The sequence below is a fragment of the Neopsephotus bourkii genome, unplaced genomic scaffold, assembly GCF_033783945.1.
Source record: "Neopsephotus bourkii isolate Nb327-2 ecotype Australia unplaced genomic scaffold, CSIRO-AGI_Nbou_v1 NB_1600, whole genome shotgun sequence".
Taxonomy (NCBI): domain Eukaryota; kingdom Metazoa; phylum Chordata; class Aves; order Psittaciformes; family Psittacidae; genus Neopsephotus; species Neopsephotus bourkii.
In genome coordinates this window covers 1,088,143-1,110,013 of record NW_026902076.1, presented here as the reverse complement: position 1 = coordinate 1,110,013, position 21,871 = coordinate 1,088,143, and the positions used below count along the sequence as shown (strand labels likewise).

General features: G+C 44.0%; 2 protein-coding genes across 2 annotated transcripts in view; both read right to left on the bottom strand.

Moving 5' to 3' along the window:
* Nucleotides 1–1,031: 1,031 nt before the first annotated feature.
* LOC133222473 (serine protease 55-like) lies at nucleotides 1,032–17,017 on the bottom strand. Its single transcript, XM_061372201.1, is given in 5 exon segments — nucleotides 1,032–1,382; nucleotides 12,740–12,888; nucleotides 15,125–15,372; nucleotides 16,374–16,563; nucleotides 16,963–17,017. Coding segments are annotated over 5 exon segments (945 nt in total). The 3' UTR covers nucleotides 1,032–1,079.
* A 2,734-nt stretch (nucleotides 17,018–19,751) lies between these two features.
* MSRA (methionine sulfoxide reductase A) overlaps nucleotides 19,752–21,871 on the bottom strand; it is a 282,899-nt gene continuing 280,779 nt past the window's right edge. Inside the window, exon 6 of the mRNA XM_061372202.1 lies at nucleotides 19,752–20,430. Within this exon, the coding sequence (XP_061228186.1) occupies nucleotides 20,266–20,430 (165 nt within the window). The 3' untranslated portion in view covers nucleotides 19,752–20,265. The remainder of the gene's footprint in view (nucleotides 20,431–21,871) is intronic.

Genomic DNA, 21,871 nt, shown 5'->3' with positions numbered 1-21,871 from the left:
TTCTGTCCCATAGCACATTCACTGAGTTTTATCATTGCTGCAAATTACAGGTGCTTTTATGCTGCTTCAAAGGTGGGACATGAAGAAGACCTTCTTGCTTGCCTCTTTTGCCACCACTTCCAAGAAAAGCAAATGCCTTGTGAAGACCAGAATACGTTTTGCAATGCACTTTGCTGCTGGAGAAGCAATGAAGAGCCATGCAGTAAATGAAGGACCAGCTCAGCTCCAGCTGGGGCTGGATGTGAGCTTCTTAGCAACCATGTAAAAGGCTTCTAACAGAATATTATTTTTTTTAAAAAAGGTATTTTCTTTAGATTTGCCATTTACTTGCAAGGGATTAATTTTGGCTAATTACAAAGCCAAGGGGTAGAAAGCTGTGTAGCTTTCTGTAGACGGTATTTTATGGACAGCTCAGGAACAGCTCTCTTCAGTCAACTAAATTTTTATCTGTTGCCTTTAACAAACAAAACCCAGCATTTGCAATCCAGGTAAATAAGACTGATTAGTTATATGATGCTACACCTTCCAACATTGGCTACTTAAGGAGACACTGAATTTGACATGTAGTCAAGTCCCAGCAGCTTAATGTACCATCTAAGAAGCTACTGCGATCTCTGAAGATGCTCTTAGCTTGGGCTAGCTGCAAGATAGAAGCTACATTAGTTCTGACGATAATTTGCATTAAGATACATTAACCCAGAGCTATACTACCAACAGCTAATATGCAGCTGCATAAGCTAAGACCTTTCTTGGGGTTTCAGCTTTTCAATGGGAGCAGCTACTTCAGGTGCCACAATTTGACTTTTCATCTGAACTCAGCAAAAAACTGGGCCTCATATGACCCACCAGTGTGAAAATATGTGTTTTTTTTTCAGAGGATTATGGCCTCTCTTGTTTGAGTCTTGATCTTTCATTTCATTTCAATGGCCTCTGCCTTGCTCTTCTGCCTCTTAGTTGCATCTCATTTTGGTGTCTGTATGCTCATGAGTGGGATGAAGTTAACCTGAGACACGATTATATGTGTGAAAGAATGATAAGACATACATTCTAACTTTTATTATGTTTTGAAAAAATTTTCTCTAGAGGAGTCTAATTGCTATTAAAGAGATAAATAAAAGGAGACAATGCTCAAGGAATACCAGCTGTGGCTCAGCCTTGGAGGAAAACAGCTGACTATTAGCATAGTTATCCACACCTTCAATGAAGAAAGGTTTCCCCCTTATGGCTGTCTCAGTCTCTATCCAGTGACGGTAGCTGTAAACAGACAATAAGACCTCATGGGCTGGCTTGTCTGCATGATCTTGTTTCCAGCTGACAATGCCAACCTGAAACCACTTCATGGTGCTCCAGTAGCTGCAAACCAGAGGTCCCCTGCTGTCCACCTATGGCGTAAGGAGGATGTTAGAGCAAGGTCAAACCTCACATCTCTCACAGCAGCTGAATCCCACAGGCTGATGGGAAAACTGAACTCTATCCCAGGTTCATGAGGATTTTGGGGACAAAGAAATTTTGGACTCAGAATTTTACAGCTCAGACCTGATGTCCCTGCAGAGCAAACAGATATAGAAGGTAAGAGGAGATCAGTCACAAGCCCTGGCTCAGTGCAGTGCCCTGTCCTTCTCAGATTCTTCCACATGCTCCTGTGGCTCCAGAATGATACCTGAATCCTGTCACCAAGAGACAACATCCAGGAATGAAAAGGGAGATTGCTGTGACTGCTCATTCAGTCTGTGACTTCTCTGCAAAACCAGAGCATGTAGGTGATAGGTAGCTGCCACCATTAATTCTGTGGGCTAGGATCCAGAAACTGGACAAGAGATGAACACTAATCCTGACAAATCCTGGCAACCACAGTAATTTTACTGAAAACTTGCCTGCTACTGCAAGGGCAGCCATCACTCACCCAGTGTGTGCAAGCCTTCAAATGCATGTTGCAGCCAGAATGTCCTCCTCTTGGGTGCTGTAGCCTGAACACCATGAGCACATCCAGTTGCCTATATGACCTCTGTATGCTGTCTCTGAACACAGCCCGAGGGAGTAGAGAAACCAGCACAAAATCCACTCAGTGAAGTGTAGCCCTTTTCTCACAGTTATGTACTTAAGTGCTGTGCAGACCCTGCTCTAAATAAGTTTCATTCCACAGTGGGTTTGAATGTTTTTTCTCCCCCATCTCCACTACATGTGGCAAATAAATTCAATGTAAACCTATTTCCTGAAACAACTAGCTTTCCTCTTTTCTGGGAAATGTTATCCTTCCCTCTTTGCACACTACTTTGAGAAATGTCTTTGTCATTAATGTATGAGCCCCCTTCCGCCAGCAGCTACACTGAGCTAACACACATTAATTAATGAGTAAGGAATTGGCTGTAGTCCCCTGTGCAACGCATCAGCACCTGCTAAAGTTTATGGCTGAACTCCTCTTCACTTCACTAGATGGAAGGCCCAGGTCACTCACATATATGAATATGGTTCAAGAGGTATGCAGGAGGCTAAAACTAAGAAAAACACAGAGCAAATATTGCTTCAGCATTCAAAGTGTCATAGAATCACAGGATCATTTAGGTTGGAAAATCCCTTTAGGATCATACAGTCCAACTGTAAATTCAGTGCTGTTTACACTGAAGTGGTGTTACTGTAGCTACATGTCTGCATCTCAGCCAGTGGGGCTGGACCCCCTTCAGGTTCAGGATCTGAAGACATTTCCCAACCCTGTTTCAACCAAGAATTTTCATGAAGTCTACAGGTGACCTTGCAGAGACCTCGGACCCATGTGTTATCAGTGTCACTGGTGATGGCATCCTGCTTGAATAAATGAACATCTCCTAGGCTTTACGCACAATTAAATTACTGGGAATTTTACTGCTAATCCCCTCAGGACAGGAACAGGCCAAACGTATTATCCTGGTAGGGAGGGCGCTTCAAGCCTCCTACACTAAGATAATAAATGAAGTCAAGAGAGTGGGAGCCGTTCGCAAGGCAGTGACGCAGCAACGGCTGACAATCCCTCATTGGTGATATGTCGGGATGCATCATGCCAGCTTTTCCTAGTGTAGGAGACTTTTAGCACTGGTAGAGCCCACACACACCATCAGGCAAGTTTGGTTTCAGTGTCCAATTTGGAGGCTGTTCACACTTGCAAAGGATCTTTCTCCCAGAGCTCTTAAGTACCAGTTAATCCCTGATACCTTGTGACTATCCCTGGGGGGAAAAGCCTTATCTTATTTCATAACTGAAAAAAACATAGTGGAAAAGTGATGAGATTTGCATGAGGCAACAGCAGAGCCAGGAATCCCTGTTTAAACTGTACATCATGCATTTTCCTTTCAAATCAGATCTGCTTTTCACTGTTTGCCTCTCTACCCATGTTCATTTTGTTCTCTGCCTGGTCAGTGGGGAAAGGGATAGCTATCTACAGGGCTTGGGGGAATGTCCACTGTGCAAAGAGATTTAAAACCTAGGCAGAGAGTTAGACAGCACTGTGAAAACCCAGGCAGCAGCTGCTAATCCATTTCTCTAACCCACAAACCCTGAGATGCAAATCCTGCTTCAGATCCCTTTCCACATGGGCTGAGCTGGTCTGCTTCAATGGGTGCAACTTCTAACATGACATTTCTCTTCAGGTATTTAACTTGATGATTTTATCACAAAGTGGGCTAAATCATCCTCTCCATGTGACAAACTCATTCACAGAATTATAGCAGGAGCCCAGATGAATCAGTAGTCTGGGTTTTACAGGCCTAAAGACAGAGAAACTAAACTCAGTTCTTGGACATTTCTTAATATCCCTGTATCCAACTTAAGCTCTCAGTAATCTTGGCCCAAGGTTTTTCCATCCTTGTGTAGGAGGAGCGAGTTCTGAGTGCTGGTACGATTATCTTAAGCTCTGTGATGCTTCCAGTAGCATTAATTTAATGAATGCTCAGATTAACAACTGAAGATCAAAGAACTTAACGCTGCTTTCAGCCTCCTGCATCCTGGTGGTGAAATACTTCTGGTCAACACAACCAGATACCTGCCTCTGATCTTCAGTCTCAGTGCCAAGTTACTGGACAGAAAAAAGTCCTAAAAATAGCATCTTTGCTTCTGTTCCACAATTCTTGTCAGCTAGAAGATGAGTGAAAAGCAACCACATCAAATCAGATCTGGTGCTGAACTCATGCCTTCCACAGCTGCACGTTAATCCTCCCATTAGGAGAGGTGAGAGCAATGATAAATTCACTGGTAAATAGTTCTGGGTTATATAAAAACTATCACCAACTAACAATGCACTTAAGCGCTTTGTTCACTGAAGCTAATAAAAAGTTTCATCCTTTTTCAATGTGGCCAAACCCTTTTTGTGAACATCAGGTGCATTTCTGTTGACTTTAGCGGCCTTTGGATCAAGAACATAATTTCCTTCCTTTTTGTATTTGTATCCATGTCTGCAGCATGGGTAATTGATTAGAACAAACACATTCAGCCACATAAATCTTAGGTGGGAGAAGCTCTGAGGAAGGGAGAACAACCCATCTGATACTCATTAGGTGGATACACAATCCTTGCACTCATTGCTGGTTTCATTTTCATGTTGGTAAGCTCTGTGTAAATTGGAGAAAATTAGCATGTGAATAACAACACTTGCCATTAGAGTTGCCCTGGCTGCAGGAAGTAAAGGCTTTCACCAACATGATTTCTTTAGTTATTTCATTATGAACAAGCTAGCTTTAGAGAAAGGCAGGAGGAAAGGGGCTACGGCTGGTTTTAGTGTGCAGGTATCAAAAGTGACTCAGGTAACACAGAGCACTTGGACCCCTTTCATAGGATCCCCTTGTGATCTCAGTGATCTTCAGCTACTCTGTCCCTCCACCCCCTTGCTGGAAAATGACAAGACTGCCAAACTCCATCCATGCTGATGTCAGCAGGGTCCATTAGTGGCACAGACTTACAGGCAGTTATGATGCATCTGGCCCAAACCCCATGTGGCCCAGACTCCAGTCTCTGACAGTCATCTGTAGCAAGTGCTCAGGGAAGGAGAATGAGAAACTGGGCAAGTATTTACAGAGTTGCATTTACATCACAGTGGTTAATAGCCTTAGAGAGATCTTCATCCAGGAAGTTATCTAATTGCTTTTTGAATCCATTTATCCCTTAGGATAAATACCCACAACATCCTGGTCAGTGATTTCCATAGTTTAATTATCTGTTGGATGAAAATACACTTCTTTCTCTTTGTTTTAAATCCTCTGGCTGATACAACCACCCGACACTCCCTCCTTCATATGTTTTTAACAGCAGGAACAAAAGGACAGCTTTTGACTGTCCTCTCCTTGCTGCTCATGACTTTAGAAATCTGTGTCATACCTCCATCTGACATCTCTTTTGCAAGCCTCAAAGTCCTGCTCTGTTATTTCCCTTTCCACCAGAAGCCATTCCATGTCCCTGTTCATCCTTCTTACTCTACTCTTGTCCTTTTCTAAAGCTACTTCTCCTTTCTCTGATGGGGTAGATGGGAATCACAGCACATAAGATACAGGCTTCCAAGATTAGTGCCCTAGCATAACATGCATTTGCTTTCCTGGTAATTCATGATGCCCTGATTGCCCTTTTGACCTCCACAGAGCCTCACGCTGATGTTTTTGAAGGACTATCCACAGTTGCTCCAAGATCTTACAAGGTAATATTTAAATTAGAGCCTGTCATTGCATGTGTACTGCTGGAGTTGCTTCTCCCTATATACTTTTCCTTTATCAACAGTGAACTGCATCTGCTGTTTTAACCTCCAGTCACTCTGAATGATGTCACTCTGCTGCACCTCTGCACAGTCAGTTTTATTTGTGACCACTACCAAAAATGCCGTGGCATTGGCTGACTTGGTCATCTCAGCATTCACCCTCCTTGAACATTACAATTCCTTGCATGTATGCCAGCACAACTCCATCTGTAAGCCGCTTCTCTTGTCAAATCCTTCCTCTGTGTTGCCTCCCTTTCAAACCGAAGCACTTCTACTTCATGACAGTTGACTTTCTCCATGAGCCTTTGGTGAGAAGTCTCGCTAAAAGAGTTTTGGAAGTCTCAGCACATTAATTACATCAGCTGGATCACCCTCTGCCACATGCTTGTCGACTCCTTCAAAGAGTTTAAATCTGCCTGTGAGTCATGACTTTCCCTTAAAGCTGTGTTGACTCACTGAATGAGAAGTGGCCCCTCTGAATCATCACACCCATTCCCCCACTCTGAGGGCAAGCACACAGTGGATTCAGCTCCATTCAGAGATGTTCTGCTCCCCACAGCTTCACCCACCAGGCACACAAAGTAATGCTGGACCCTCTTGCTGCAAAACGAAGAACTTCAGTCTGAGGGAGCAAAAAAAACCCAGAAGAAGAAAGCAGAAGAGACATGGGATATTATCAACATTCCAGATACTTGCAACAGGAAGGAATGATTTTGACAGATTACAGAATTAAGCCACAACAGCTTGAATGTGTTCACTTGTCTGCCCATATCATAAAATGATAAAATGATGAAAGCCCTACAAACCCATGGGACACAGCAAAAGTGCTCTGATTCTTACGAGCAGCACATCAAAGCACCCTTCAGAAGCAAATTTAAGAGACTGCAAATGCAGAAACATTTCTACTGCTTTGCTCTGGGGCTTCCCAAGATACTTTCCTACTTAAATTCACCCCTTTGGGAAAAAAAAAACCAAACAAACCCAGCTCATCATGTTAGCAATAGTTCAGTGATGGAGAATCCACCGGAAGGGTGGAGAGTGGCCCTCTCTCTTCAACATTAAGGTAAGGTATGAACGTGAAGTAATTTTTCATCACTACTAGTAACTTTGAACTGAAATGTGGTTAGCTTTGACTTCTGGTTCCCAGGAGACCTTTGTCTGATAGACAAACCTCAGACCTCACACAGGTATTGTGCATCCCTACAGACTATAATCAGACCTCTATCTAGCCACCTCTGTTCAGGCATTTTGAAGAGCCTGAGGGATTGACCATGCTTCCTTGCTTTCTGACCATTTCCTTGCATTTGTGATAATTTACCTATATGGACCCAATTTTCATTTGCAGACTTTTTCTTAAAACAAAAATTCTATTTAACAAGTCTTTCTTTGCAGTTTTAGAGCCATGTTAGCACCAGTAAAAGGATGCAAGAGCTTTTGTTAGTTCTGCACTGGTGTAGCACTCTTATGCACTGATGAAGTGAGGGTGCAAGAAGTGAGCTCAGCTCCAGACTGATCACCTCTTCTTGGTGTTTCCAGAGCAAGTGTCAAGCCCCCACTGCAGACACGTTATTGGCATCATAGTTTGAGATAGGCAGTGGGATGCCAGAGGGATATCTTGGTATATCTCAAATCACACTGGAGATTTGGATATAGGCACTGTCCTGCCTTGGAGTCCTGTGTTTCTCTGTGGTCTTAACACCTTGGTCTTGCTTTTAGTTAATACAGAGCAACAAACACTTGTACAGGGATTTATCTAATTTTAAATTAGGTGGTTGAAACAGACTCAATGACTTTGAAGGGGGGCTGGGGGGTGGTGTCTCACTGTTGATGGGAAGAGATTTGGTAGATGCACATGGCTATAGAAATTACCTATATGTATGTGGCCTGATAAATCCCACCCACGGTTGTACAACAACTACTGTTGTTGCTATAGCTATGTAGGGCGAGAGCCCTGATTATCCCGGGTGCTGTAAAGGGCATTTGCCCTTTCCAAACTGCTGACAGTATACGTAGACAGGACATACTTTAGGTCAAGGAAAGAGGTCCTTTCCTGCCTTTTTATGGAACTAAAGAAATCAAACCCCATTGCTGTAGTTGCATCCTAGTGTCAATTTAGACATTAATCAGAGATGGCCAAGATCACCTCCTGGTACAGTCGGTGGAAGGGGATAGATACCTTCAGCCCATGACTCAGATCACCCCTACACTGGGGAACAGTGTAGGACACGGTGAAGCAGAGCCGGAACCATCCCACTGCTTGTTTGTTGCTGCACAATGATCCCTTTCCCTGAAAGTCAGGCTAAGGACTGGTTCCCCCTTCATCTGCTGCTGACCTGAACTGAATGTGAACTGTGACTTCCAGCTGAACACACTCTGTCCTAATCACCACATCACAGAGCTACCCTTACAGGCCTCCTTTGCAGAGAATCTCTAAAATATAATTGGGCTGTTTACTGAATTTTATCTGGATAGGCAAGACACTGAAGGAGGCATTTGCTTTCAATCTCTTATACTCTAATTGTTCCAGTTACCATTGCATCAGAGCCTAACAAAAGATGCCTGAGAAAGCAAGGAATTAGACATCAATTGTGGTTCATGGGGTCATGGAAGAAATGTAGCACGCAAAAAATAATGCGTAGGCCATCTCTAGTGTCTCTTCTTTAGCACTTGTACACCATGAACATCCATTAATGCTAATGTTTATGACTAAACAGAACTATAAGTCAATTACAGATCCTGTTAGTGTTAATTCACAGTCAATCTATGTATTTGTCTGCAGAACTGCAAGGGAATTGGTATGCCATAGATTTTTCTTTTTAAGTGAATGGATTTTTTTTTCTTTTAAGTACAAATACTTGGAAGCTCTGTTATTCAATCTCCTTGAGTTAATGTAGGAATATCATCAGTGATCCACAAATTAGTCTTGTCTGGTACTAGTATGATGGTAGCTAGTAAAATGTCTGAGTTTTCCTATGCATTTCCTGTTGCCATTAAGGCAGTGGTCAGTAGGATGAACCTTCTACATAATGCCTGTGTGAAGATATCTGTGTGGTTTTAGTTACTCATATAAAACAGCTTGTTGCAAATCCAGTACATGAATGACATACAGTGCAAAGACCTAGGATGGTAATCCTTTGGATCCAGATGAGGGTCGTGTGGACTTAACAACCTTGGATCTAGATGTAACTTGCCCATCCATTGCCTGGCTCTGGATATGAACAAATGTATCTCAATTTTCAGCAAAGCTCAGGTAAGGTTAACATAAGGCTTTTATCTACTTCATGTCCAGACAGATCACAGATCATGCACCTATGCAGTGCATGGCCTCCAGGTTTCCTGTGACCACATCTACAATAGCAAGCTTGGCATCTCCAGGGCTTGTTCCCTGATCATGTGTCTTTGCTTTGTCCACACTGCTATTCCTTCCTGGCCTCTAAAGTGATCCAAAGTGACTACTGCGGGTACCTCTTGACCTACGAAAAAGCTGGGGCTGTGTCAGGCAATAGGATGAGAGGCAAAGGTCCTAAATTAAAACACAGGAAGTTTCACCTGAACATGAGGAAGATCTTCCTTACTGTGAGGGTGGCTGAGCATTGAAATAGGGTGCCCAGAGAGATTGTGAAGTCTCCTTCCTTGGAGATACTGAAGAACCATTTGGACACAGTCCTGAGTAATATGCTCTAGGTGAACTTGCTTGAGCAGGGGGTTTGGATTAGATGACCTCTGGTGGTCTGTTCCAACCTTAACCATTCTGTGATTCTGTTATTCTGTGATTCTGTGTCTGGAAGTCATCCAGGAGACCCCTTGTTAGCACAGACCAAAACCATGCTCAAAACATCTTGACAGTGCTGACTTTGTAAAAGACTTAGGTATTCTGAAATATGGCCTCATTCTCATTTGACATAAACCCCATAATCTTTACAGACAAGCATAGCTCAATAGATTGCTCTGCCTACAGTGTGCCTTGCTATCTGCCCAGGGCAGATGAATCGGTGTCCAATAGTCTATGTTGCAAAACAAGTGCCAGGTTCAGGCCTGACCTCCCAGTTCAAGACCAGGTAGCCTACTATGGAGAAGCCACAAGATTTCTGAACCAGCCTAGAAAGGTCACAATGTGCCCTACTTGACTTCAATCAGTACTTCCCAGATAACTGTCCATCAGCAACATGTTTCCCCTCCAGCAAATTAGTGAATTCTTGTGAAGTCACCCATTTCTTCCTTGAAGAGTTCCACTTCTAGCCTGGGGTGTGATTTTGTCTTGCTCTTGTTATCTCAGGTTGCAAGACGTTTCTGCCTTGTCAAGCTTCTACTGAACGTGGGCAGTAGCTGGGTTATGAGCACTATCACACATGCAATCATTGTGTACTTCCACCGCTTGGAAGGCTCACATTTCTAGTTCATTTCTCAGACAATTCTAACATTATTGTAGGTCAAAATACTACCCTCATCAGCCTTCTGAATGCAGGAGATTCATTTTGCTGGGTACAAGTGCTCTTGCTGTTTCATCGGCATAATTCAGCCGCAGAACTTAAGGCTGGGCTGGGAAGTGTATTTTTTAATCATGTTAATGTTATCCTGTGACAGTTTTCTTTTTAAAATTTTTGATTGAATTTAATGGAGGTGAAAGTTGCTAGATGAATGGTTTCAGAGACAGATGCTTTCTGGCTAATCAAAAATGATTCTGCAAAGGAAACTTCCCCTCTGCTGCCCAGCTACAAGGTCAGCTCGCAATGGCTTTGCAGTCCAGTCCGCGTACCTGCTGTCTTTGCCTGAAGGGCAGAGGATCTCTCTCTGTCCTGGGCGTTGTTTTAGTTCCCTCAGCAAATGATTACTACAGGACAATGTTGTGCATACATGTGTCTGCCCATCTATCCCCCTGCAAACACATGCAGATGAGTAAGAAAACCCTTTGCCTAGTGGACAATGGAGACCTTAGTCCTGAAGCAGAGGCTGCAGGGCAGCCCAGTCCTTACCATTGGAGGCTGGATGCTATGAAAGGCATTATTTGGCTTTCAGACTGTTTGACATCAGAACAGCAATCCCGCAGGTGGAATATGTTCTGAGGCACAAGTTCTGAGTAAGGTTTTCCCACATTTGAGTGTTCATGTCAGCTCTCTCCCCTTAGTATTCCCTGATGTCAAGCCCTGCTCAAACTCTATCATTTCACCTGAAAAGTCCATCATCCCATATCAATAACTCATTGTAATAAGCTGTGACTGGCTCTGGCACCCACAGGCCAACCTGCCATGTTAGCAAAAGACATTTGGATAAAAGCAAGGACCTCCCCAGAGAAAGGTTTCTAATATTCAGATTAAACACTCCTGGATTAAATTTTCCTCCCAATTCTTTCCCTTTGACCCTTCTGGAAAAACTTTCCTGTCTCCTTTCTGTATTAATCTGGTGACAGAGCAGCACTGCCTGGCCCAGGGCTGAGGGAACATCAGCCCATGCTGTACTGAGCCCTCTCTGCAGGGATGTGAGACCTCCCTCCCATCACTCCCACTACTGCACAGCTTGGCCACAGCAGACACTGGGGTTTTTAATTGCTATGAGATAACAGTCCAAAATCCTGAGTCCAGAGCCATCCAAAGTTGTCTCTCATCCAAGGGGATTTGTTGGAAACCACTTTTTTCCCTTGCTCTTCTTTCAGCTCAGTTTCCCTTGCAGAACTTACGTTCTGAAATGCAGAACTCATGTCTCTCTTGCTGCAGGGAGGGAGATCATGAGGAAAGGCTCATCTGCTTGACAAGGTGATTTGTTTCCAGCACCACCACTGCTTTCTGACCCCAACAGTCCTGCACCCCCACTGTCCAGGTCATAGAATAAGAGAATCATAAAATCATAGAATCAATGAGGTTGGAAAAGACCTCTAATAACATCAAGTCCAACCCCCGGACTGCCAAGTCCACCACTAAACCATAAACCCACTGAGGGCCTCATCTACATGGTTATTAACACTTCCAGGGACAGTGATTCCATCACTTCTGTGGGCAGCCTGTTCAATGCCTCTCTTCCAATACTATCCCTGTGAAGAAATTTTTCCTAATACCCAATCAAAACCTTCCCTGGACCAGCTTGAAGCCATTACCTCGTGTCCTATTGCTTGTTACTCAGGAGAAGAGATCAACCTCTGCTTCACTATAACCTCCTTTCAGATAGCTGTAGAGAGCAATATGGTTCCCCCTGAGCCTTTTCTTCTCCAGACTAAATACCCTCAGTCCCCTCAGCTGTTACTCATAGGACTTGTGCTCCAGACTCTTCACCAGCTTCTTTGCCCTTCTCTGGACCTGCTCCAGCACCTCAATGTCTTGTAGTGAGGGGCCCAGAAGTGAACACAGGATTAGAGGTGCAAGTGCCAAGTACAGGGGGATGATCACTGCCCTGACCCTGCTGCCCACACTGTTGCTGATACAGGCCAGGATGCTGTTGGCCTTCTTGGCTGCCTGGGCACAAGCTGGATCACATTCAGCTTCATCAGTCAGCACCCCCCGGTCCTTTTTTGCAGAGCAGTTTTCCAGCCCCTCTTCCCCAAGCCTGGAGCATTGCATGGGGTTGCTGTGGCCCAAATGCAGGACCTGGCACTTTGCCTTGTTGAATCGCATACTATTGGCCACAGCCCATTGATCCAGCCTGTCCAGATCCCTCTGCAAACCCTCCTGTCCTTCAGCAGATGAACAATCCCAGCCAACTTGGTGTCATCTGCAAATTTACTGAGGATGCACTCAATTCCCTCATCCAGATCATCAGTGAAGATGTTAAACAACAGGGGCCCTGGGGGACACCACTAGTGACTGATCGCCAGCTAGATGCGGTACCATTTACCACCACTAATATTGTGGGTCAATATACCTTTGCAGGAAGTTCCTTGGCTCCTGGGCATCCTGCTCTGGCCTCCTGCAGGGAAACTTTAGCAATCCCAGGAAGCCATGGGAAGGATCAGTGTTCATTCCTGAAGTGAAGGCTCTTCTCCTCCAGTGTCCCTGTGCCCTGCCTAGGCAGCATGCCCATCCATATGCCTGTTTATATTACCTGTGACTGCCAAGCACCTCTTCTTCTTTTCTCCATCTCAGCACACAGCATGTTCTCCACTAGCTGTGGGATACTCTTCAAGCACTGATGCCTGCTGATGAGCTTCACTGGTGCTTTCTGCATCATGTGGGATGTTGGCCTTGTGATCGCTAACAAGGTAGTAAAAAGAGAACAATTAACAAAACCTGCAGAGCTAGTAAGTGTGCAGCCACTAGTAAGCATGAAACCACAGACAGAGACTGGCCTTTGGGAATGCCCTCAGCCGAATTTGTAAAGCATCTCATGGCAAGAGGGTCTCAGGCCACAACTGTATGGCCTTGGGGTCACGGGGGCTTAACAGAGGCTGTCCAAATGTTACCAAAGATAAGTTTGTGCTCTTGACTTCACACCAGATTAGAAGATGGGTAGGTAGGCAGAAAGGGGGGAGGTGTTAATGGGTAAAGCTGAAATCCTGGGGAGTGGAGGCTTGCTAAATGTGATTTAAAAAATCACTTATTTTTGTAGATGAACTCTGGGATGTGGTACAGCTAGAGGACCCCCAAAAGGATGGCTTATCTTGTGCATCTTGGTGATGACCTGAGATAAGCTGCACTGCTCACCTTGGGTTTTCCACTCATATTTCCAGAGAGCTCAGTTTGAGGGACTCTTCACAGAGTCCTGTGCAAGCCCTGTTGATGTAAGTCCACTGAGCTTTACCCGGAACAGATGCTCTTGTTATCCCCATGCTCTCCTGGATGGCTGTGCCTCACACAGGGCACCAGCTGCACATTCCACAAAGTGGTTCTCAAGATGGTGGTATACAATGGAAATAATTGCTTTATTCTTCCCTTGAGATGGGAGAACAGAAATCACAGCAGGCACCACCAAGTGACAAAAAAGACTGAAAATACACAGGGCTACTTGGAAAAGACACTCATTTCACCCTCACTCCTCTTTAAAGTGAACCTGAACCTGAAGGAACAAATTGACTTTTGGAGGATGTTGCTGCTGGGGAAACCTAAATAATTTCTTCACCTTTGGGAAGGTGGAACTCAAAGGTAAGATCTAATGAATAGAAATTTGTCAAGTCCCTTTCCCACCTAAGATGGGGCCACTCCATGGAATTGTGCCCACAGATTAAAGTGCTTTGAGGTAAGCATCTCCAAGGAGGTGGCTCTACTTGCTGAGGTCTGACTGCAGCTGAGGGGGAGTCAGGCTAGTGCTGCCTGAGGTGCCACCTACAACAGGCTGGTAGAGACCAGAAATGACCAATTTTCCTCTTCTGAGGAACAACACCTCATACTTTCTGGTATGGCCCATATCACACCATCACACATCCCTCTCACCAAACCCAGCTTCTGCTGGTTTCTTCTGAAACACCTCCAGAAGAGAAGGGGTATGTGCCAGGGCTGAGTGCATTGACCTCACACTGGGTGCAATTTGGATAGCAGGAGCCATGTCGACTGTGCCCACACAGCAGCATGAGACTGATATCTGGAGCCATGGCATGCATTTTGCAAAGAGCCTAGCTAAAGAGAGATCCTGCCAAGCTGCAGAGTGACTCTGCAGCAGCCGCCTGCTTTTCTGTTTCTAAGAGCGTGTTACCTTGGTGAAATGGGAAGAGTTTCACAACTGTAACATAGTGTTGTGCTATGTATTACAGTTATGTGAGGCAAATGAAGCCTAAGAAGGAAAATGCAGTTTCGGAGAGAAGGCAGTAACCCTTTTGAGCAAAACAGCAAGGATTAAATAGGACACTTACTTACTAAATCCTAAAAAGGACTGTCAAAGCCCCAAGGCACCACCCTGCCCACTCTTTCCTGATTAATTCTTTCCCATAATGAAAATGCCTATTAGCCATGTAGTGACATTTGTTCAGGATAGATGTTTTGGGTCACAATAAATGCTGGAGCTACTTTCATTAATGCTTAAACAATTAGCAACAGCAATCTGCTCTTCTGAATGAGTAAAGAGGAGGCGTGGCCAGTACCATTGAATCAATCTGGTTCAGGAAGGCATCAAGCCAAAGGTAACCCTACACCCACATTTCCCTTACTCCAGACCAGCATAGACCCAGTCTAACTTGCTGACCAGGGTTGAGCTTCTTACTTTGGATGCCAAAATTTGCATCCAAAGGAAGTTTGAGTTTCTGCAGAGCAAAGATGGCTCTAAGGTTTCAGCTTGAATATACATGCTCAGGGTACCAGGGACTTTGCTCTGGCGGTCAGTTCATGACTGCTCTTGCACTGAACAGAGAACTGGTGGATGTGCAGAGGCTGCAAGGGTCTGGATGTGTTTACCAGGGAGGTAGAGACTGGAAGTTAGTGTGGGTGATCCTTCCTGTGAGACAACATCTATTTTAAATGGATAAATGATTAGAAAATAGATCTTCTGACAGCATCTCACCTGCACTTGTGGTTCCCCACCCTGCAACCCATCAGAGTTGCCATGTATTGATGACATGTACATAGGGCAAGCAGACAGGGATTTTCTCATTGCTGAACTCAATGGGAGAGCTGAGCAGGATCAGAGCAATGTCATTTCGCATGGTCATTCTGTCAAATTTTTCATGGATGATCAAGCTGTCTGGCTTATGTTCTTCCAGCAGGACACTGAGGTCAGTTCCCCCCACTAAAACAGTGAGGTCTGGTGGCCTTATGAACAAAAAAGAAGCAGTGTAGAGATAAGCAAACATATAGGCTTTGTGTTATAAAGGTTGGTGCCTCCTGAGCAGGGTAGGGTGGTGCTCAGCAAATTTCAGAGGCAGGTTAGCTATAAATATTGCAGAAATTTACCTTCACTTCTAGGCAAAGCTGATCTTCGGGGGAGAGAGGTGTAGCCAAGTTATAAATAGCCCACTTCCTAATGAACAGATGGCTTGGGCTGAATATTCTGGATCTCTGGTGCCCTAGCTTGGCAGCTCCAAACTGAGCAGTCTCTGCTCTCAGACCTGCCAAATTTTGGAAGGGGCTCACAGAGGGCTGGACCCTGCCCCTGAGCAGTGCATGGGGTTGATTTATCCAGAAGCTACTGCTTTAAAATCCGACTCTTCATAAAGTAAAGGTGTTTGCTATATGAAAGCAAGGGTAATTCAGGGGTTAGAATAAGCTGGAATGGAATACATATCTTTTTATAAGGTACTGCAACATGTGTAGACACACAGAATCATAGAATCACAGAATGGTCTAGGTTGGGAGGGACCTTAAAGCTCATCCAGTTCCAGCCCCCTATCATGGGCAGGGACACCTTCCACTAGACCAGGTTGCTCCAAGCCCCATCCAGCCTGGCCTTGAGCACTGCCAGGCAATGGGCAACCACAGCTTCTCTGGGCAACCTTAGAGCAGGTAATGCCTGGGGCCATCAGGACAGCATCACAGGCATTTATACAAGGTTGCTTAGATCATCCTTCAAAATATTCCCCTTCTGCATCTCCTGGTTATCCAGATTCATGCATGTTTCTGTTGTACCTCTATCTCTGATAAAAAATCATCCTGTTTTCCCCAAAGGAGGCAATTCCTGTTTTCAAGACTCTCTTTCTGGCTCAGTAACATTTATCTTGCACTTAACCCCAAGGACATTCATATACTACTCCCACAAGGAGGAATGTTATCAACCCACTGTGCCTGGGCTGTCCTCACTTCCCTTGAATACTCACATCTCTTTTCCAAAGCAATGAGCTGCCGTCAAAATCCACAATGCACTGATTATGGTGCCTCCACAGACATGTCTTCCATTGTTCTGGATGCTCACACGCCACGGGAACTCCCCTTCTATGGCTTATCTCCCCTTTGTGAACCTCTTGCCTGTCCCCTGAAAGGACTCGTGAGATGGTCGGAGGCCACATTCTGGGAACAAAATGAGACATATTGCTCACCTACAACAGTGGCACCGCCTGTGCTACAAAACTAGAGAACAGAACATCAGCTAAAGCATTGGTCTGTAATTGTCCATGCTACTTTACCCAAAGCCCTTGGCATCACTGTAGCCACCCCAAACCTGCGCTCTGCCATGGCTAGCATGGCCACAGATGGTTTCCCATTGGCACGCTGGATAAAATTCTTGTTTAGGGAGTAAGAGTAGAGAAGTTCAGCGTCAGGCTGTAGTATAAGTCATACATGTATTCCACCAAAGATAAGGAATAAGGCCAGTCCTGTTCGATACAGCAATATGTGTATATCCTGTAGGTCTAATAGCAGTTCTGCTCTCCTTGTCATTTCTGAACATAAAAATTTGAGAAGAAAAACCTGCACTGATGCTGCTGATCAGGAAAGTTAAACAAAGGAGGGTAAAGAGCAGCATTGCAATCCCAGTCTTGGACCAATGTTTTAACAAGTGATGATTTTGAGCAGTGATGATTCTGCAGCAATGGACATCTTCACCATTCCATGTTCTCACCAGGGACAACACACATCTCTGCTGGGGCAATCAGGATGTGACATCACACGATCAGTTTGTTTCTGTTGACATCACCACCGGATGCTGTCCTTTCTCAGGCAGTGAGGGAAAGCTTAGTGATTTTCAAGAGGCTTGGGTTTTTGTTTAGGTATGATAGGGACAGGTCAGCAGTGAAATTCCTGTCTGTATCCTGGACTGAATTCCACATGGTACTGCAGTAGCGGACTTCATGGTTTGAGTGCTTGTAGTAGTTTTTGAATCTTGAACCATGTTCTTCTTTCTGAAGACCCTAGATGCTGGTCCTGCATCAGCTTTCATCTTCTGGTCTGAGAAGTGCTGAAGCCTATGAAAATCTGAATTAATTTTCTCTTTTTCATTTAGACCATGTCTATGTTCTCAGAAGAAAGATACAGATCTGTGGTAGGGTGAATTTCAAACAGTGACAAGTCAAAAGTGTAGTATCAAAGATGTTGCAGTAGCTACTGCCTTCTTCCCTGTGGGCAAGGATGGCTTACAAGATGAAATTCAGCTCAAAAAAACTAATCCATGAGGCTGAACCATTAGCATTTCAACTTTACTGATAGTATCACTGATAGAATTACTGCACCTTCAGCAGCAACTGCAAGAGATCAAGGCCAAAACTCTACCCTACAGCAACTCCGTGATTAATTCTGTGGTGGCATAATATTCTGGTGTGGCAAATTTCAGCAACAATGGGCCCATCTATGTGGATTTCTAAACCAACACACTATTTCCATGAAGGCAAATGAAAAAACTCAAACCCGCAGCCAGGTTAAGACTTGAGCCTGGCTATATTAAGGACAGAATGGTGTTTTCTCCGAAAACTTCCCAGCTCGTTTCAAAACAGTAACTGTAGTGTGGAGTAAGACGGGAGGGAGGGGAAAGGACAGAAGGGAACCAAGAAACATTTTACGATCACACAAATGATTCAGGATATGAAATGTTTTGCCTGTACATTGGAACAAATCATGAGTTATAACCCTGAAGTCTGAATTATGCAGAGGTTAAAAATGCATAGGGTCAAAGGAAGACTTTACTTTCCTCTCTTCTTTGCTTTCATGTCACTTCATGCCTAGGAAATGAGAGGGAAGTGCTGGTTTCCTTGACACTGAGCCCTAGAACACCTTAGTGTCACAACAGGTTAAGGACAGGCAATCAGTTACCACAGCAACTGGAAATTCTGAGTGTGATGAAAGCCCATTTTGGGGCATCTCCGGAAAGAGTCTAACATGGCAACTGTGCCAGCGGTAGCTCCTCTCAAGTTTGCTCTAGGTATAGATCTACTAAAGGGACAGGTTTTCTCTGGCTTTTGAGACTGGAATGAGCTCAGCATCAGCTGAGGAGCAAGGGAAGATGGGGAGCTAATTTCTCTGGCACTTACTGCTTGTCTTTGGATAGAGCAGGCAGGACTTCAGCAGTGAATTTACATGCCTGGAGACTGACTGCCTGATGCATGTTTTCAATTGCTCCAAGCTTGGAACAAGAGCTGGTCTGCTGTGTCATTGGAGGAGACGTTCAGGGAGATATTTTGGGCCTTTCTGAGACTAAAACCTGAGCTGTTGAGCAGGAAATATCAAACCAAGATGCCAAGGAGCAGAGTGCCAAGGAGAGCTAACTGAAAAATAAAAAAGGATTTGTGTCTCTGGATCCCACCTCTAGCCCTCAGAAATGGCTTTATGTGCTCTCCTGCCCAGAATTGACATACCAAGGTAGGCCTTTACAAGCTTTCCCTGAAGAAAGCACATCTGCAAGAGGACACACATGTACTTAGTGATGAAGACAGTCTCCAAAACAGGAAACACATGAGAAGCTCAAGCCCACACCTCTCACTGCTCTAAGTATTGCAAGCAGCATGTTGGATGGGCAGGGCAAACACATCCGCATCCTTCCTACTGAAGCTATTTGTCCTAGGATACTCCATAACATATACATCACAGAATCATAGAATGGTTTGGGTTGTAAGGGACTTTAAAGATCATCTAGATCACCCCCCCCCCCCCCCGCCCGCCATGGGGTACATATAACCCACTGGATCCCATATCAATACATATTAACCTCTGTATTCTCTCCATCCTTTGGCTGTAGCTTTTAGTCTCCACTCTGGGAGCCCCCATGAATAAGATGATAATTTATTTCTCCTCTTTCTGGCTGTCCTTCTATTTTGACTATGCACACACTGGAGCAGAGACTGCCCAACATTATGTTTGCACAGCTATTGCTATAATGAGCTCTGGTCATGGTGGGGGCTCCACAAGCTATTGAAGTACAAATAATTAACCACAGGAATAATTACGTTACAGTGTGGCCAGTACCGATTCTACTCCTCTGAACTGTCATGCATAATAATACAGATTTAAAAGCCCTGGTGTTTGATTAGCAGGCTGCAGCCTTTTATAATATTTGATACTTTCATTTAGATCTACCCTGATATGTACTTAGAGCCATGGAACACACCACAGACAACATTTTTCTGTTCTCTTTTTTGTAATTTATTGTAGCGCAGGAAATGAAAAAAAAGATTTATTTTTGTGTTTATACACTTTTTGGAAGAACATTACAATTTTTACTTTTGCTTACTAAAATTATTTCAGAAAATAGGCAGTATAGGTGTATTACATGTTGTGAAAATTTAATTGTGAGAGAATCACTGATCTTATAAATTCACCATTCTCAAAGACATCAGATTACAGGTTTGTGATAGTTAAGATGAGCTCAGCCATGTCTCTATGTGAAAGCTATCATAACATAAACAAATTTATTAACCCGAGCAAATAAACATACCTGAAGGCCTTAGCTATGCAAAGCATTTAGCAGGTGCTATAACATCCCAATTCATCCTTTTAACAGCATTTTGAGCCAAACTTTTATAAATTTCTCTCCAGATTACAACATTGCAAGGAAAACCCATGAGCTGCATGGAGCAAGAGGCTGCATTTGCCAACAGGTGCAATTTCTGCCTCTGCTTGGCATTTAATGTTGGGGAATGGGAAACTGCTCAGATTATGGAAAGCCACCCCAACAGGTTCCCAAATCTTTATGCAGTAATGATGCAGGCATGCTATATCTATCAGGGTTGCCGGTCTTTTTTCAGATTCCCTAAAGCAAAGCAGAGGCAGTGGAGTAAGCACAAGCTATTTCTTGATCCCAATAGGGCAGGAAAGCCCTGTTCCCCCCAGGCCGCAGTATCCACCAGGGTTCTTACTGAGGTACTGCTGATGGTAATCTTCAGCGTAATAAAACTCTGGAGCCTCCCGGATTTCTGTTGTGATGGGACCAAAACCGCCCCCTGTCAATACCTGTCAAGAAATATGATGGAAAGCCATTAGTGGTTTGCTGTCTACTCTGCTGATGAATGATGTTAGGTTTTCTCTCAGCAGGAGCTACAGAGATTTCTCAGCACTTGGACCACATTTGCAGTGCATCTCTGAAAGCCCTTTATCCTTGCTCTCATGTTATTTTGCTAGGAGACATTGTGGGCACCAAAGCAGGCATTGGTGAGAAGAGGTAGAGCATCCTCCTGCTTTAATGGCTCATTTGTTAATTTGCCATGGCCACACATTTGTTCTCTCCTCTTTATGAATCACGCCAGGCAGGGATGTGGTGCCATCAACAGAACTGGAAAACAAATGTGAAAGGCAGCAGGGCACTCTTCAATCAACCCTGGCCAGTGGCCTTGCAGCGTCTCAGAACTTCACCAGGCAGGTGTCTTAGCTTTGAAATATGCTGTCCACCCGAAATATCCTTATGCCAAGAAGACTCTATGGGTGAAATTTTGGCCTCATTGATGTCATCAAGAAATAAGAGTATCTGGGCTCTTTTTCATGGAGTTTCTACAAATCCATTCTTCAAAAAGAACAGTTCCATCATGAGCAGAAAGTATTTTTAAGGCAAATAATGGCTCATTTCTGGAAGATTTGCCAATATGTGGACCAGAAGCAATAACCACTTTGAAAGGATTAGGTGGGGATTTTATACTCTAATTTCTTTCTGATAACTCTTAACTGAATTTGAAACTCCTGAAAGGTTTCTGATGGAAGGAATTTCATTTTAACATGACTTGCCATGACGTTTTACCTATCAAATTGTGCTTTTCTAAGGAAACTGGTAAGCACCAACATTTTGAAGTGAATTCTCATCTCAGTGGGGACATAACTTGTGCTCACTGAAGTCCACAATAACCTAATAAACACTGCAACTGATGTCAGACTACTGTTGAAAAGCATACTTCTAAAGTACTGGATGTAGACAGAACTGCCTTGCTATCGATCAGACTTGACAGCAAGACCAACACTAAGAACAAAGCATCAGTATTTAAGATTACCAGATAAATATGCATTCTATCATCATATTAATAAAAAAATCAAATAAAAGGAAATCATCACACAGACTCACAAAACCAGAGCTAGTAGATCTATTGTAAGACATCAAGTTCAACTTCTTTCATCACGATACAACAATATCCACCTTATTTTCAGCAAACTTTTATTTAACTGCTTCTGAAAGATCTTTGGAGATGGAGATTGCTCAGTTTCCTTGAGGAGGCCATTCCAATATTTACAATCCTGTAGAGAGTTTCTCCTAAAGCCCAGCCCAATTAAGTCCACTGCTGTCATTTAAACCCACTGTTGCGGTTTTCACATCCATGATGATGTGGAAACCACATCCATGATGAATGGATGTCGATGTGGAAAATAAGTAATTCCCTTCCTCTTTACAGTAGTCTTCTATATACTTGGT